Source organism: Diabrotica virgifera, chromosome 9, assembly GCF_917563875.1.
Source record: "Diabrotica virgifera virgifera chromosome 9, PGI_DIABVI_V3a".
Lineage (NCBI taxonomy): Eukaryota > Metazoa > Arthropoda > Insecta > Coleoptera > Chrysomelidae > Diabrotica > Diabrotica virgifera.
In genome coordinates this window covers 140,135,888-140,153,575 of record NC_065451.1, presented here as the reverse complement: position 1 = coordinate 140,153,575, position 17,688 = coordinate 140,135,888, and the positions used below count along the sequence as shown (strand labels likewise).

Below are 17,688 nucleotides of genomic sequence, written 5' to 3'. Positions count from 1 at the left end.
GATATCCCAGTATCTGAATTAGAGTATAATCCAGACAATTCATCTCCATTGGAAGATTTTTTCTTTCTTGACAATGTAGCGGAAATCAATCAAAGCAATAATGGTTCTGAAAAAGTAAAGTCTCCCAAAGCTAAATCTTTATTTGATGATAGCAATTCCAGAAGAGAAAGAAGCTTGCGCATATTAAATGAGTTACCATATCATCAAACACAAATAACAACTTTTCTAAATACCATAAATCATTCCATAGACACTAACCCAGAAGTTACAAACACCCTAAGTATCCTTACCGAAAATCAAGGCATTAATAAATTTAATTATGGCACCAAAGGCCTACTAAAATATCTATTAGACTCAGCAATAAGAAACTCTAAAAATAAATCAGGACACACAAATAAATTTGATGATGGAATGAAATGATTCTGGCTTTATATATTCATTAGCGCAGGAAGGATGAGTTATGAAATATTGCACTCAAATTTAAAAAATATACTGCCTTCTGTCACAACTATTCACAGACAACTAGAAGAAATGAATAATATATTAGAGGGTGAAGTGAGAATTGAAGACTTAAAACTTTATTTACAAAAGAGAAATTATCCACCCATAATTTTTATATCCGAAGATCAAACTGCACTCATCAAAAAAGTCCAATATGATTCAGCTTCAAATCAAATGGTTGGCTTTGTAGCACCTTTACAGGAACAGACGAGATTTCCTCGCATTAACAAATTCCCAGTTGATTCAGTTAGCGACATTGAAAATGCTTTTAAGAATAAAACATTAGCAATAAATGCATATATTTTATGGCTCAGCCATTAGTAGATGGATCACCCGCATTTTGTATATCAATATTTGGCAGTGATAATAGATTTACCTCAGAAGATGTTTATAAACGATGGCAATATCTCATAAAGGAAGCAGGAAAACATGGAATTACAATTTTGGGCTTTTCAAGCGATGGTGACACTCGGTGCTTAAAAAGTATGAAAATTATATCGAAATTGTCATTTACTTCATTGAACCCTTACTCTCCCTATTTTCAGGTTAGTTATATAGTACTGTGATATTCTAAATTCATAATTTTATAAAACCTCAAAAATTTTTATTTTCTTTCTCACTATAAAACAATCTCGAAAACAATACATATTTTGCTCTACTATTCTATACTTAATTTGTAATTATTTTTAGGCGAATTACAATTTAGAAAATCCAGCAGTTTTTCAAGACACTATACATATATCAACGAAGCTTAAGACTCGTTTATTAAATGAAAATATTTCTATGAATATGGGAGGAAAACGAGTATCTATTGACAATATCCGGTACATAATTGAAAACTATCCTAGAGATAAACACTTATTATGCAAGAGCTTCCTTGAATGTAAGTATACTAGAATAAATTTGCTACTTACTTTTCTAATCAAGAATCTTCCAGAAAAACGTAAAAATATATCAATTTGTCAGCTTTATTCAAATTAAAGTCCCAACTAGATATATATGTATGTATGTATGTAGCTATGGTAGGACTATTATGCATTTGGCTGTATTACATAGATAATAATTTTCGGTCCACAAAACATTTTTGAGCTATGCACTGACACTTTTCTTTTTAGCTTCCGACAAAATGAACTTCAATGCAATAGACAAGTTAAGTTCTGAACATGTCACAAATATGCTTAAGGAAGTTCCCAACGCCGAAGCTACAAGGCAATATTTAATACTGACTCACAACATATTGGATGCATTCTTGTTAAAAGAAATTAGTGTTGAAAGACGAGTATACCTAATTTGGTATTCAACTTTTTTCATGCGTATTTGGAAAGCCTGGCTAAAAAAAAATGGTGAAAATATCCAAAAGAATTTTATCACCACAAATGCCTATACATGCATAGAAATAAACGCTCATGGAATTATTTTAGTCATTGAAAAACTTCGGCAAAATGGAATTTCAGAAGCTTTTCTTCCATGGCTGTATAGCAGTCAGCCATGTGAAAAAGTATTTAGAGAAACTCGGTCCATGAGTAGCACATTTTCAACTATGATAAATTATACACTGCTGGATGTTTTAAGAAGATTAAAACGTATACAAGCTATGCATGAGATAAGCACAGACTTAGGTAAATAACATATTGGCTGCTAAAGTTATTTTAATTCTCGATTTGATCAATCCTTTATTTTCCAGGTCCCAATTTTAGATTCCCCAGGCAAGAAAACAAACGACTTGGAAATAATTCAAGTGTCTTTAAAGTAACTGAGTTTCCATCAACTGATGAAATGATTAACATAATTAAAAAGGCCCAAGAAGACGCACTATCTGACGCTAAAAAAATTGGGATGGAAATGAACAGGGATTGTTGTATAGAAATTAATTTACCGACTTGTGACAATCCGGAAGAGCAAGAAGAGGTGCAGGGAAGTATAATTATCACTGATACCATTTCAAAGGAACATGAGCCAGACCTCGAGCCAGACTTTTCTAATGAAGACCGGGAGTTTCTTGAATATACCTCTACATTTAATAATTATGACTCTTTACATTTGAGAGACTATACGGGTCAAAAGAAAGCACAAAAATCGTGTCTGTCAGTGACACTTAAAGACAAAAAAACACGAATTATAAAAAAATCTACTCTAATTTGGTTTTTTCAGGAAAAACAGGGTCGTTTATCAACCGACAGACTGCTCCGGGTAAAGGGAATGACAGTTAAAAATACGCATAAGGGGTTATCAAAAAAAAAAACAGTTCAGGAAAAAGCCAGGCCAAGGACTTCAACCAGCAGGCAATATCAAAAAAAGAAAAATGTTTCGTCAACCTCATGAACGAGCTCATAAAGATAGTACATCTGAATCTCGATCTGAATCAGATGAGATTAGCTTAGAAAGTGAAACTTTGAGTGAAGATTTCTCTGACTTAGAAGATTGCCATAACGAAAGTACAAAAATGCCAGTAATTCAGCTAGAATCTTATTATGCTGTGTTTTATGATACACAATGGTATCTAGGGCATGTCATCAACAGCTACAGCTCAGAAAAGTTTAAAGTGAAATTTTTACAACAAGACCTGGATACTTTTAAGTGGCCCAAAAAAGATGATATCCAAGATGTTCACAAAGAGTTTATATTTTATGGACCAGTTAGTCTAAGCGGAACTGAACCATTTTCTTTAAAAAGAAATGATTTGATTGCTATTAAACAGAAATACAAAACAATCAAATCCATCAAATCATTAAAAAATTAAACATATTTTTTTATGTTATTTATTATGTTAATAAAGCTACTTTGCTTAATTATTGGTTTTTAATTATTTTTATTATCGGTTTTAAATTTAAATCCTATAAAATAATAAAAACTGAAATGGGAATCATATGGAAATCCTTTGAAACCACATGGAAATCATATGGAAATCCTTGCAAATCATATGGAAATCCTTGGAAATCATATGGAAATACCTAGGAATCATATTGCAAAACCTAGAAATCCTTAGGAATCATCAGAAATAGTTGGGAATCATTAAGCAATGATTGCCAAATTTGGAAATCATTGTACAATTTTGAGGCTAGTGGTTTACCCCTCGACGTCTTCATATCCATTGATACTTCGAAAATCGCAAAATGTAAGTGTAAATAAAAAAATAACGGTGGGGGGCATCCATCCTGATTTTTTGATATTTGCTTAGTAATATATTGGTCTTTGATTTTAAACAAAAAAAAGTTACATTCCAGTTGATGTACTTTGATTTTTAGCGTCATATATGCAGACGTCTTCATATCCATTGATACTTCGAAAATCACAAAATGTAAGGGTAAATAAAAAAATAACGGTGGGGGGCATCCATCCTGATTTTTTGTTATTTGCTTAGTAATATATTGGTCTTTGATTTTAAACAAAAAAAAAGTTACATTCCAGTTGATGTACTTTGATTTTTAGCGTCATATATGCAGACGTCTTCATATCCATTGATACTTCGAAAATCGCAAAATGTAAGTGTAAATAAAAAAATAACGGTGGGGGGCATCCATCCTGATTTTTTGATATTTGCTTAGTAATATATTGGTCTTTGATTTTAAACAAAAAAAAGTTACATTCCAGTTGATGTACTTTGATTTTTAGCGTCATATATGCAGACGTCTTCATATCCATTGATACTTCGAAAATTGCAAAATGTAAGTGTAAATAAAAAAATAACGGTGGGGGGCATCCATCCTGATTTTTTGATATTTGCTTAGTAAGATATTGATCTTTGATTGTAAACAAAAAAAAGTTACATTCCAGTTGATGTACTTTGATTGTTAGCGTCATATATGTAAAGTTGTAAAGTTTTTTAATTTTTTGTTAATAAACGATAATTATAGTTTTTTGTTTAATTTGAATGGAAAGGTCGGAAAACATGTTTGAATTTTATATAAATGAGACTTACAAACGTACAAATATAATTTTGAAGATATAAAATCTATTGCTGAAATTATTGCTAACTTCACATAGGTAATTTTATAGATTTTACTTATTAAGTGTTAGCTTGCCAATGTATTTCAATGGTGCATTTTAACAGACTTTGACTTATGTAAATACTTTGTATATTGACATCAATAAACTGAATTGAACTATTTTCTTTGTAATTAAATACTGTGTAAAAGTACTGCTATTGACTGATTTTTCTTATTGTGTCCCACCCGTGACATTTCCATGTCCCGCCCGTGACAGCAAATAAAAATTAATTTTAAATGACTGAAATGAATTAAAATTTGCCTATCAAGAGCATTTTACCCAGATGCTCATATTTCATCAACCTGGACTGCTTTTAGTGCTGTTACTGTAAAGACTTCACAGAATTTTCCACAAGTAACACCTATTGTTAAGAGGCACTTCCAAAATTTGTCCCACCCGTGACAAGAGTTTGACATCAGATATATCCTATGTTTTTTTCATCAGGTAACTAAAACTTTTTACAGCGATTGAGGAAGTATTCTTACGTCACTAATTATAGTGTTAAACTAAATTGTATTATTTTTAACAGTAATACAACCTGAAAAATAACGAGGGTTTCTAGACAGACAAATGCTTGCTCCAATTGTGTGGATTTCTTTGCGGATAGTTCGCGATTTTTAAAAACGCTAAAGGATTGCACCCTCTAGTTTTATGTTCTTGAATATTTTAAACTTGTGATTATATATCTTTACCTGTTATTTTTACTTTTTGACTTGCTTTATTGTCGTAGCGTTTATTGTATCTTATTGTATTTTACGTATATTTGTAATATTTTGTTAGTTCCTCATATCTTCTGTAATGTTTTATTGCAATGAGCTTTGCTCGTAAATATACATAAATAAATAAATAAATAAATGTTCTGTCTGACTGTCCCACCCGTGACAATGGAATGACCCTATTTTTAAATACCGACAATAGTTTTCACTACAATTATTAATTACTTATCATTTTTTGAACAAAAATCAAATATAATGTTTAAGTGCTCCTCCTGTAAAATTATGAAAATGTGACTTAGGATAGTATGCTTCCTATGTACAGATTTGTAGAAGTGGTTTCTAAAAGAGAACGATTTCTGTCAGAAAAAATAAAAGTAGTGTCATCTGCAAATAATACTGTTTTACATGGAGCCATAAAATTGGGCAAGTCATTAACATATACAGTGAGCACGTAAAGGTTGGAATAAATTCATTTTCTCGAGAATAAACGATTTTGGAAAAAAATCCCGAAACAGGTCAATTTTTATTTTTAAAATACGACTTTTTAGCATATATATCATACTAGTGACGTCACCCATCTGGGCGTGATGATGTCATCGATGATTTTTTTAATGGGAATAGGGGTCTTGTGACAGCTCATTTGAAAGGTAATTTAATTTTATATTCAGTAATATAAACATTTACATAATTATTTATACAAGGTGTCAAAAAAATTTTTTTTTAATTAAATTCATTAACATAAAAACAAGAATGAATGTAATTTATTTAGTCAAAAATACATTTAACTGCTCTCAGAAAACAGAAAAAAATGTTTATTTGAAAAATAATCATTGCTTTTCGCTTACATTAAATTCAATATGTCAGAGTGAACGGTAAGTGGCGCTTTAATATTGAATTTAGGCAAAAAACAATATTTATTTGTCAAATAAACATTATTTACTGTTTTCTGATAGCAGTAAAATGTATTTTGAGTTAAATAAATTACACACATTCTTCTTTTTGTCAATAAATTTAATTAAAAACAATTTTTTTTGGACACCCTGTATAAATAATTATATTAATGTTTATATTACTGAATAGAGAATTTAATTACCTTTCAAATGAGCTATCACACGACCCCTATTCTCATTTAAAAAAATCATCGATTACGTCATCCCGCCCAAATGTGTGACGTCACTAGTATCATGCATACGCCAAAAAGTGGCAATTTAAAAACAAAAATTGACCTGTTTTGGGATTTTTTCCAAAATCGTCCATTCTCGAGAAAATGAATTTATTCCAACCTTTACGTGCTCACTGTATAATAAATAATAGAAGGCCCAAAACAGAACCTTGTGGAACTCCATGCTTAACATTCGTAAATTCAGAGAGACAAAGTAAAAAATATTCGGGTAAAAACCCTTTACAACTCACATCATTTTTCTATGTTCCGATGACGAATTATTTGTAAAGGGTTTTTACCCGAATATTTTTTACTTTGGTGGTTAGCATGTTGGATTCTGAGCAAACACTGATGATGATCAGTCAACCGATCGGAAACTAGTTATGTTCTTGATGTAGCCCTGTATACGGATTTTAACAAATATACCTTTTATAAAGGATTTTATAATAAAATGTGGTAGACAACCAAGTAAAACTATGATCGCTACAGACACTCCCATTAAAACACAAATAGAGGAAGCATATGAAATGGGGAAGTTAAGATGTAAGAAGAAAAGTAGTAAAAGCAAAGAAAATAGAGAAAATGAATTTAAAAAAAAACTGAATTGGACAAGAACAGTCACGTTTTTAAGAAAATCAATCGAGCTCGAAGGATTCAACATCATACATCAACAACTTTAGAATCATCAGTTAGCATGCTTTCTTCCCACTCTAGTCTAGATATTCTGATGTGAATGATAATATGCCAAAGAAGTTTTTGATGAACCTTTTTCAAACAAGACGGTTACAGGTGAGTACATCTTAGTAAGATTTGCCACTAAAAGTAAAGTCTATAATTATGTTGGTTGTATTTTGAAAACTGAGGGTGATGAGCATGAAGTGAGTTTCCTGAGAAAAAAAATGACGGATGTGGTTATCCCGATGTGGAGGATATTTGAATAGTAAGCTCCAAGGATGTAATTAAACTTCCACAACCTGGTTACCTTAGTGGAATGGATAGGATGAATTTTACGTTTGATTTTAATTTTAGTAATTATGAAAATGTTTTGTAGTTTTCAGAAGTGATTATTTTATAAATATAGTAGGGGTAGCTGTTCTTTATTTCATAAATAGTGTATGTGTTTATTTTTGTCTCAACCCTCCCATCACATGTCTAAGGAGCCTTGAGACAAAGTACCTACATTTTCATTTTATATTATCACTGATAAACGGTTGCTATAATTAAATTAGGTCTTCACTAAATAAAAGCCAAAATTGCATTGCAAAAATGCAGTTAGTTTTTTTTAAGAAGGTATTAGTCAAAATAAATAAAACGAGGTCCACATAAAAATTGTCTCAAGGCTCCCCACCTACCCCTACTTCCCAGTTTTTAAGGTGTTTTCTTTTTGAAACTTTGAAAGAGTTGTTGGTTTTGGTTATTCAGTGGTAATGTTCCTTGTCCTAAGTACCGCAACTGGTTAAGTTATATTAATATTATAATTTGATCGTTTCATGATATTTAGAAATTTGAATTACCTAATTACAGAAAATAAAGAATCCCAGTACATAATACATATTATTTATTACTTACATTTCAGTTGTCCACCATACATTTAGATGTAATCAAATACAAATTAGAGGGTTTGATAATAGATTCATCTTTTAGAGAGAATATGTCTGCAGATGTAACATTCCACTTTAAAACAGCATATATGATCTTCTCTCACCACCTGTACAATTAAAACTTAACACAATGTCGACGTTACTCTTCATTATTTTCACATTCACATTCAACTCCCTACACTTTAACCTAAAACCAAAAGTCAATGGCAAATTAATGCAAATGGCCGACGCCGAGGACGAGTATGGCAGTGTTGCCGCGACCTATTTTGTTAACGTACTGAAATTTCTCGGTAAAATGTACTGAATTTATCAAAAATGTACTGAAAGGCGGGAATTTCAAATTAAAAATAAGTTTTAGTTTTATTAAATCATTTATTACATTGTAATGAATAAAATAGTCAAGGTGTCTAACAAAAATAAAGTACCTACAATAATATAAAAAAAATAAACAGTAATACCCGCTCTACACCAACAATAAAATTGATGAAGAAATTGACCAACTTGTTCAAGGTCACGGTAAAATCACAGAGCACTTTGGGTGATCTGTGGATAAAATTGGATGTCAAATTGTGTTTCGTATGTACAACAAGCCATAAATTTTGTACACGTCAAATTTGTCCTTGAAGAAGTTGGTCAATTTCTTCATCAATTTATTGTTGGTGTAAAGACTATAATATATTCAACCTGAAGTAAACTGTTTCCTCGTTTATTTCCCAGGCACTCTTACCAATGACAAAATTAGTAACTGTTGCACTGACAATATCCTAAATAATTATCTATATTTTGATAAAATAATTGATAAAATTTATACTTACTTATCCATTTTGTGATAATAACAAAGATTTGTTTAAATTTCTTCACTAAAATGCACAGCACTCATAAAACTTTTAGGAGTTTTAAAATCGAAAATGCAATAATGCAAATGACAAATGACGCTAACTGTCGCTAATCAGTGTTGCCAGCTCAAATTAATAAAAGTTTCTAGATTTCACTGACAAAAATCACTAGAATTTCACTATATTCAAAAAAAATAAATTTCTATGGCTTTCTATTTCTATATAATCTTAACTTAACAAAGCTAACTTACAAAAATCATATTTTGTACTGAAATTAGAGTTTTTTGCAAAAGGTAGTAATAGAAAGTGTACTGAATTCAGTACAATTGTACCGAAACGGCAACGCTGAGTATGAGGAATGAGGGCTGCGGCTAAAACTCGCCCTGATGGAATACAGTGTTGCCAAATTTTGGCTGACAGAAATGTCACTTTTGGCGGGCAATTCAAATTTCAGTAAGTCACTCAAGGACAGTAGACTTTAAAAAATAATATTTTCATTTTTTTCAGTCATTTCAGTATTTATGGAGGACTACTGGTTGATAATTCCGTTCATCTTAGATGTGTTCAATTGTATGTAATTATTATAATATGTATAATATGCAAATATTTGTTTGTATGATTGTTTTTAGACTACAAATAACAGAGATATAATATAATACCATACATTAGTTAAAGAATAGGATTGAAATTGATGTCTATAATTTTTTTTGTTGTTGAAGTTTTCAAATGCCAAGAGCCAGGAAGGATGTAGTAAAACTGAAGAACAAAAAAAGGAATACATGATATGGATTAATAGTAATAAGGTGTAAGGCGTACAGAAAAATGAAACGAAAGCTTAAGAGATAACCAAAACAATGATAATAAATAACAAGGAAGGCCTAAACAACAGAGAAATAAAGTGCACTCAGATAACATTAAAAAAAGTATCAAGCTATGAATACCTAGGTAGGGAGTATAACTCACTACGGGAAAATAGACGCTGACATTGCAAACGAAGGAAACAAATCGACACGAATATTTTATAAACCCATACTAGGACATAAATACATACAAATGGAAGTGAAAAGGAAGATGCATAATACAATAACAAGACCAGTAATAACCTATGCAAGGCGAAAATTGGACAATACAGAAGAAACATGAGTCAAAAATAGAAGCAATGGAGATGAAACACTTAAGAACGATGGCAGGAAAATGAAAATGGGGTAGAATAAGAAATGAAGAAGAGAAATAGAGCCAATATTATATCACATCCAAAATAAACAACTGGAATGGTATGGACATATCATAAGAATGAAACCAGAAAGGATGGCCAGGAAAATTCTGGAAATGGGAAACACAACAAAAAGGAGAAGAGGACATCCCCGAAATAATTGGAGGGATCAAATAGAGGATATAGTACATGTACGAGGGAAAACGAAAGAAGAAATGAAAAGCCTAGCCAAAAACAGAAAAGCGTAGAAAAATGGGTGAAAGAAACAACAGACCATAATCCGACACCGTAATAGGCATAAGGAAAAAAGACAAGAAGAATAGATAAACTGAACGAACATTCATTAAAAATTCTTGTTTTATGTAAATTCTATCTATAAAATTTACATTTATATTGAATTTAAATATATGGATTTGTTGATACTTTTTTCAAAAAAAAAAAGAAGTTCGATAAAGAAACAACAGTTCAGAATAATTATAATTATTTTATTTGTTCTTAAAAATATTACAGAACTAAAATAAAAATAATACAAATGAAAATAAAATATACAAAACTACAACCACCCATTTAATATGAATATACCTTTGGCCGCCCTTTAATGGTAAATTAATTTACAAATGCTTGCATGTAAGAACAATGTAAAATTAGTATGGCAGAGGATCACCAGGAAATAATACGAAATTAAATAGCATTTCAACTTATTTTTGTAACTCTACACAGAAAGCAAACATTTTGTTTTTATTTTAACTAAAACTTTGGTTTAATAGTAAAGTTTTTATTATTATTTTGTGTATCTGATGAAACGCATTTTTTTAATACTTAAAAACTTAAGTAACATCAATTTTTTGGTGGTTTCGGTCTACCTGGGGTAAAAACAGAACATACTTTTTTATGAGAAAACGGTGGAGAGTCTAAATTTGGGATTTAATATTGAAACAATGAAAAAGTGAAGCTGAAAGTTTCAAAGTTTTATGTCTATTTTGTATAACAAAGTATAATAATATGTCCTTAGACTACTCGTTAAACATGTTTTACACAAACATATGGCAAATATCATCAAAAGCTAAACGAGTTAAAAATATTTACTATAACTTTTTTCTACTCCCGCAAGAAGTAAATTTAATGTTCATTATAAAAATAAGATATTTATATTTTTAATTAAAAATATATGTTTTAATACTAGGTAATACATACAATACTAGAAGTATAACATTTAAAATGAAAATAAACCAATAATTTTATTGCATCTATAAGTAAGCGTCCTATGATGGCCACATCTACACTAAATTTAAAATTAAGATGCAGTAGAAATAAACAAACCAAGACAAGTTAAATACTATTATTAGGAGCACTCCTGAATCATAATTCACAATGTACAAACTTTGGAAATCATGATTTGGGATTTACAATGTACAGCTGGTTCCAAAAAAAACTGATACGACTCTTAAAGCGTATTTTCTAGAAAATTGAGCAGTGTACTTTCTTCTTCTTCTTCTTCTTTTTGTTTTTGGTCTCGCTGCAAGGCAATTACCAGCACGATTTATAGGCGATCTTGAGGTAGTCTGGCTCTAAGCCACATCAAAATCGCTGACTATGTTCTTGTAAAAAGGTTTTGATGAGGTATGATATAATGAATATGAGTTTATTTATATTTAATTTATTATATTTTGAAGAATAAATACTTATTATTTACATGCTGTCACTGTCACTGACAAATCTTAAAATTTGTCAGATAACTTCAACCTCAAAAAATGGCTGTTTGTTTGTTTATTTTATTATTTGTCTGTCATAATAAATATAATATAATGTCAGACCAATCATACACTGCTCAAAATAATCAAATCTTACTTAGAGTCGTATCAGTTTTTTTAGGAACCAGCTGTACATATATACATTGTAAATTATGATTCGGGAGTGCTCATAGTAGCATTTAACGTGTCTTGGTTTGTTTATTTCTACTGCATCTTGAATTTAGTATAGTATATTTCTATAAATATTTAGGTAAATTTAAATACCAAAACAAAATATAATATGTTATTACCACTGAATGTAAAAAATATTTAAGTACAGTAAAAACTATTAAAACTCTATTTTGTGAAAAGTTACTATTCACAAAGTTTATTTAGCAATAATGTATCAAACCCGGTATTACCACATCTGCGAAAGACAGTACCTCCGTTGACTAGAGTAGGTTTGTGACTATGGCCACTAATGTAGACACAATGAAATTCCAGGTTAATGTATGTAAGTGTAAATAATATGAAATGGAGATTTATTATTTTTATAACAATACAATAATTTCGATGGTTAAACAGATTAGGTTAATCTTCATTGTACAGATCTATTTATTCTTATGAGATTTTTCCTTAGAACACTTAGAAATCAAATGCACATTGTTTCTCACTGGCCCTGGGAATAAAAATTATGGTTACTATTGATTTGTACACCAAGTTACTTCAGGAAGGTAATATTTATATTAACCATATACTTTGTTTCTATAAATGTTTAGATCAATTAAAAATGGTCATCATTTGCCAATCTGTTAACATTTTTTCAACTCATGTACTGAATGTTCCATTAATTTCACATTTTCCCTAAAACAATATCAATGTAAAATCAAAAATATTCCTTTCATGATTGCATTTATTTTTGGAACTTTACATACCCTATACTTACATTTAACAAGAGTAGAGACATGTTTACATTTTCCACTATTTTCTGTTTTACAAGAACATAACATTTGGCTAATGCTCATGCCATTTGTGAAAGATAGGATTCCTTTAATTTCGTGGGGATTGGACCTTACTGAAGGAATAAACCATATTATATTTTGATGGTATGCTCAGAACTTTCCTCTATTTTTCCAGCCAAAATAAGATGACCAAGAGTTTAAAACTTCTTGAATTTTCAGTACCCAAGAACTTCAAATATCCCACGATACTACTTAACTTCATGACTAAAAAATAGAACCAAATAGAAAATAGAACTTCACCAAAACAGAACAAAACAAAATAGAACTTTGAAAACTTCTTCTTCTTCCTTTTTTTTTGGGTTTCGATTTTTTTTTAATCATTTACCCAGTACATGTTATTGGTTATGCGCGTCTTGCTCAAGGCAATGCACAACCAGGTGTCCTGTCAACTTCAGATCTATTTTTTTTTTTGGTCCTATGTGGTCCTTGTCCTTCTTGTTTTTGTTTTTCTGTAGATAGAGGGGGAAAAGTGTTACAACATTTAAGGTTAACTTAAGACTTTTCTCGTTTGGGGGTAGCTTCCAAACATTTTCACATAGGTTTAGGGCTGGCTACCTTCGGTTAGGATTAAGGATTTTAAGGATACCAATATAATTTTTGACATTTTAGGAGATTCCCTGTATTTTCTGAAGTATTTATTTATTGTTATTGTTATTATTATTATTTTTTGAAAATTCTATAGATCTACTTGAAAAAATTTGATAAATTTATTGATTATCTTAATAACTTTATTCGAGGGTTTATATAAAATGCTCTGTAAAGATATTGGACTGTCTATTCCAGCTTTTATTAGTTCTAGATACAAATCCATATCTTTATGTTTATTTATGGGGCACTCAAAGATGATGTGTACCAATGTTCCCATAGTACCGCATTCGCATATCGGTGTTTCCGTTTTGCCTATTTTGTGGAGATAACAAGGAGTTTTGCAATGTCCACTTCGTAAACGATTAAGGTTAGTAATATTGTTCCTACCCAAATATCCACATTTGTTATACCAAGGTTTTATAGGGAAACTATCCTGCAGTCCATAATAGTCCGGATATTTACCTTTAATTTGGGAATACCAGTTATTGTAAAATTGAGTCAAGATGTTCTTTTTTGTAACACAAAAGATATCTGTGCTGATGTTTTTTACATCATATGGTACTCTTAATTCTCTCCCAATATTGGCCAAGCTATCTGCCACCTCGTTGCCTTTAATCCCCTGATGTCCCGGTACCCATTCTAATCCTATTGAAAATCCCATATTATTTGCATCTACCAATAGTTTTTTGGTCATTATAGTTACATAATCCATTTGGTCCCATTTGTGACTAGATATTTTGGATAAGGCACTTTTTGAATCTACAAAGATCACTGCTTTCATGATTTCCTTTTCAATACATACCGACATGGCTTTGTATACCGCTATTATTTCAGTTGTGCAGATTTGTGTGTAGTTATGGAGTCGTGACGAATATTTATAATTGATGCTTGGGATGTAAATTCCAAATCCCGATTGATTTGTTTGTGGGTCTATTGATCCATCTGTATATACGTGGGTATGATTATTATATATTCCACCATATTTAGCTATGAACCTTTCGTTCGATTCAATTTCATATTTTTCAAATTCTAGACTTTTAATTGTAATGGGGTATAGAAGAGTTTTTCTTTCTACCTCATATATCGGATTGATTTTATATCTAATTATGTTTTTTGTTTTTTTGAGTATATTTGTATATGCTAGTGAGTAATCTGGTATGACCTTGTTCCTCCAGAATCTATTGTTTGCATTTATTGCTTCGTTTAGCTTATTTAGACTCTTTACTATGATATTGTTTTTTTCCGGCATTTGTTTGAGTATATATTTATGTGCTAGTATCTCCCTTCTAACTTGTAACGTTGTTACTGAACATTCTGCTTGCAATATTAAGATGGGTGTAGAACGTAGACAACCCGTTACGATTCTCAAGGCAACATTCTGTACTTGTTCCAACCTCATCATCAAACTTTTACTGCAGGGGTTTAAAAGATTGGCTGCGTAATCTAAATGAGATCTAACTATTCCTTTGTATAAACTCAAAAGAATGTTCGGGTCAGCTCCCCATTTTGTACCACAAATTGCTCTCATGACATTTATTCCTTTGTTTGCTTTAGTTATCATGTCGTTAATTTGAATTGTCATATTCAAATTGCACTGTAAATGAAATCCCAGATACTTTATTTCATTTTTCCATGGAATTTCCATATTTTGATATATCAAATGTGGGAAGTTATAAGCCTGACTTCTTTTTCTAAATATTATTGCTTTTGATTTGTGTGCTGAAATTTTAAAGTTGTGTTTCTCAAACCACTCCTGTAAATTTATTATATGGGTATTTAAGGAATTAATTAGCTTGTATATATCAGATCCTTGCACCAGAATTACAAAATCATCTGCATATTGAAAACACTCCATCTCATGGTTTATTAAATCATGTAGGGATCTAGTATAGAGATTAAATAATATTGGACTGAGTGGAGACCCTTGAGGCAATCCAGTGGATGCTTGCATTGGGCCTAATATATTATTTGATTTGTCTTTAACGTAGATATTTCTGTTGAGCAAAAATTGCAAGATCAAGTTTGCATAAGTTATTGGGATGTCATACTTTAATAAGTATTTATATAGCAAATATATATTGACTGTATCATATGCCCTACTGATATCCAAAAAAATTCCAATTGTATTTAAATTTTTACTAAATCCAGTTCTAATATAATTAATTGTTAAAGCTAAGTTATCGTTGCACCCTTTGTTTCTTCTGAAACCTAACTGCTTAGGGCTTAGTATCGATTTTTTTTCCGTTATTTGTTCTATTCTTAATTTAATTATATTTTGCAAAATTTTGCCTACACATGACTCTAGAGCTATGTTTCTATAATTATCCTCACATAAAGGGTCTCTATTGGGTTTTAAAAAGGGAATGACAAGGGTGTTTTTCCATTCTTGTGGAAAACCTGTGTTTCTTTTAACTATTTGATTAAATATTTTTGACAATGCATCTAGCGCCACCAGGGGAAGTCTGTTTATCATGCTATATGTTACAAGATCTAAGCCAGTAGCCTTATCCTTTTTATTTATGGCACTTATTATTTCTTGCCTTGAAATGTCCTCCACATCCTCGTTAGTTAGGGTAACCGTGAACTCAGGATCTGTTATGTCAATTGCCAAATTATTTAATATGTTCTGAGCTATGTTTTTGTTGGGAAGTTTAGCAGGGATTACAGCATTTTGATATGTGGAGAATAGCTTAACTGTTCGCCATATTTCAGATAGAGGAGTGTCCCTTGTCAATCCATTGCAAAAGCTTTTGAAGCTATTTCTTTTTTTTGTTTTAAATATTTTTTTACTGTATGCAAATATTTTTTTGATTTCAATATAATTTTCATTGCTTGCTTCTTCCTTATATTTTTTAATTTTTTCTTTTCTTGTTTTTATTAAATTAGAGCATTCCTTATCCCACCAGGGAGGGCTTTTCTTTTTTCTTATAGATTTTTCTGTTTTCAAGAGAGGTATTTCCTCATCACTCACCATTTCCATAATTTGTGTAAATGAATTATAGTCTTCACACCCATTCTTCATCAAGTCTTCCATTTTTGAAGCATAATTCTCCCAATTGACATTCTTTGTATTTCTTTTATGACTTTTTTGTGTTACTATATTTTCATTTACAATTGCGATTTTGCAAGAAGTTGGAAAATGATCACTGCCTCCAGAATCCTCTAACACATCCCATTGGCATATATTTGCAATTTCCGAGGAAATTAGTGTTAGGTCTACCGCTGAGGCATTCTGTCCAGGTAGGGTAATCCGCGTGGGTCTCCCATCATTGCAGCAAACTAGATCCAAATCCTCTAAGGATTCAGCAATTATTCTTCCATTAACATTAACAGACACTTGACTTCCCCAAAGTGCATTATGTGCATTCATATCCCCCATTAAAATTTTATTTCCCCTGATTTTATTTATGCGTCCAACCCAACTATTTAAATTTATTTTTGCCCTAGGATGGATATAAATGTTAATAACTGTAATGTCCCAATCTATTATTTTTATTGCTAAAATTTGAATTTTACTAACATTATTATTATACCTATATACTATTTTGTGATCCAGACTATTATGAACCACAGTAGCTAGGCCACCATAACCATCCCCTCGATCCAACCTATGTATTTCATATCCTCTTAGATAGAAGTGATGATTATTTTTTAGCCAAGTTTCATTTAATAGAATTAATTTGGGTCTATGTTCGCTTATGAAATATTTCAGACTGTTATAGTTACTGCTTAAACTTTTTATGTTCCATTGGATAATAAGTGGATTCTTGATATCCATCTAAATCTAGCAACTTTTGATTCGATGAGCTTTCATGTATAAATAGCTGGTTCAAGTAATTGATTATATGTTCCTTATGTTTCCAATCTAGTTTTTTTAATATCGCATTCAGTGTTTTTTCTGTGTCCCTCTCTAGTTGCTCTGTACGGGAACATCCAGGAGTCTCATTGTTTACTGCACGAGCTCTCTCTTCGCTTCTCCCATTTGGAGATAATAAATATTGATTGTGTACTTCTTTATTGTATGTCTTATTTGTTTCATTAGCCTTTCTTTTATTTTTGTTTGAGTTATTCTCAATTTTTCTACTAAACAGGTGTTCAGGGTTACTCTTTACATTTTCTATCCATCGCATATTGATGGGAATTGTCTCTAAATTATTTGTTTGAGTTTTATGTAATGTTGGGAATTCCTCCTGGCTCATTCTGAATATATTATTCTCTTGCGATTTTCTAGTAGAAACATAAGGAAATCTCTCGCATGCCTCGTAGTATGAAAGATTGTCCAGAGACATGACAGCCTTAATATTCCGCTGTCTCACATACTCTGGACACTCC

At 30.9% G+C, this 17,688-nt stretch overlaps 1 protein-coding gene across 1 annotated transcript; it reads left to right on the top strand.

Moving 5' to 3' along the window:
- Window positions 1-250: 250 nt before the first annotated feature.
- Window positions 251-3,291, top strand: LOC126892718 (uncharacterized). The gene is made up of 4 exons (XM_050662357.1): window positions 251-1,046; window positions 1,192-1,384; window positions 1,617-2,120; window positions 2,186-3,291. The coding sequence occupies exons 1-4, from the start codon at window positions 807-809 to the stop codon at window positions 2,821-2,823; spliced, it is 1,575 nt and encodes a 524-aa protein (XP_050518314.1). The 5' UTR covers window positions 251-806; the 3' UTR covers window positions 2,824-3,291.
- The last annotated feature ends 14,397 nt before the right edge of the window (window positions 3,292-17,688 follow it).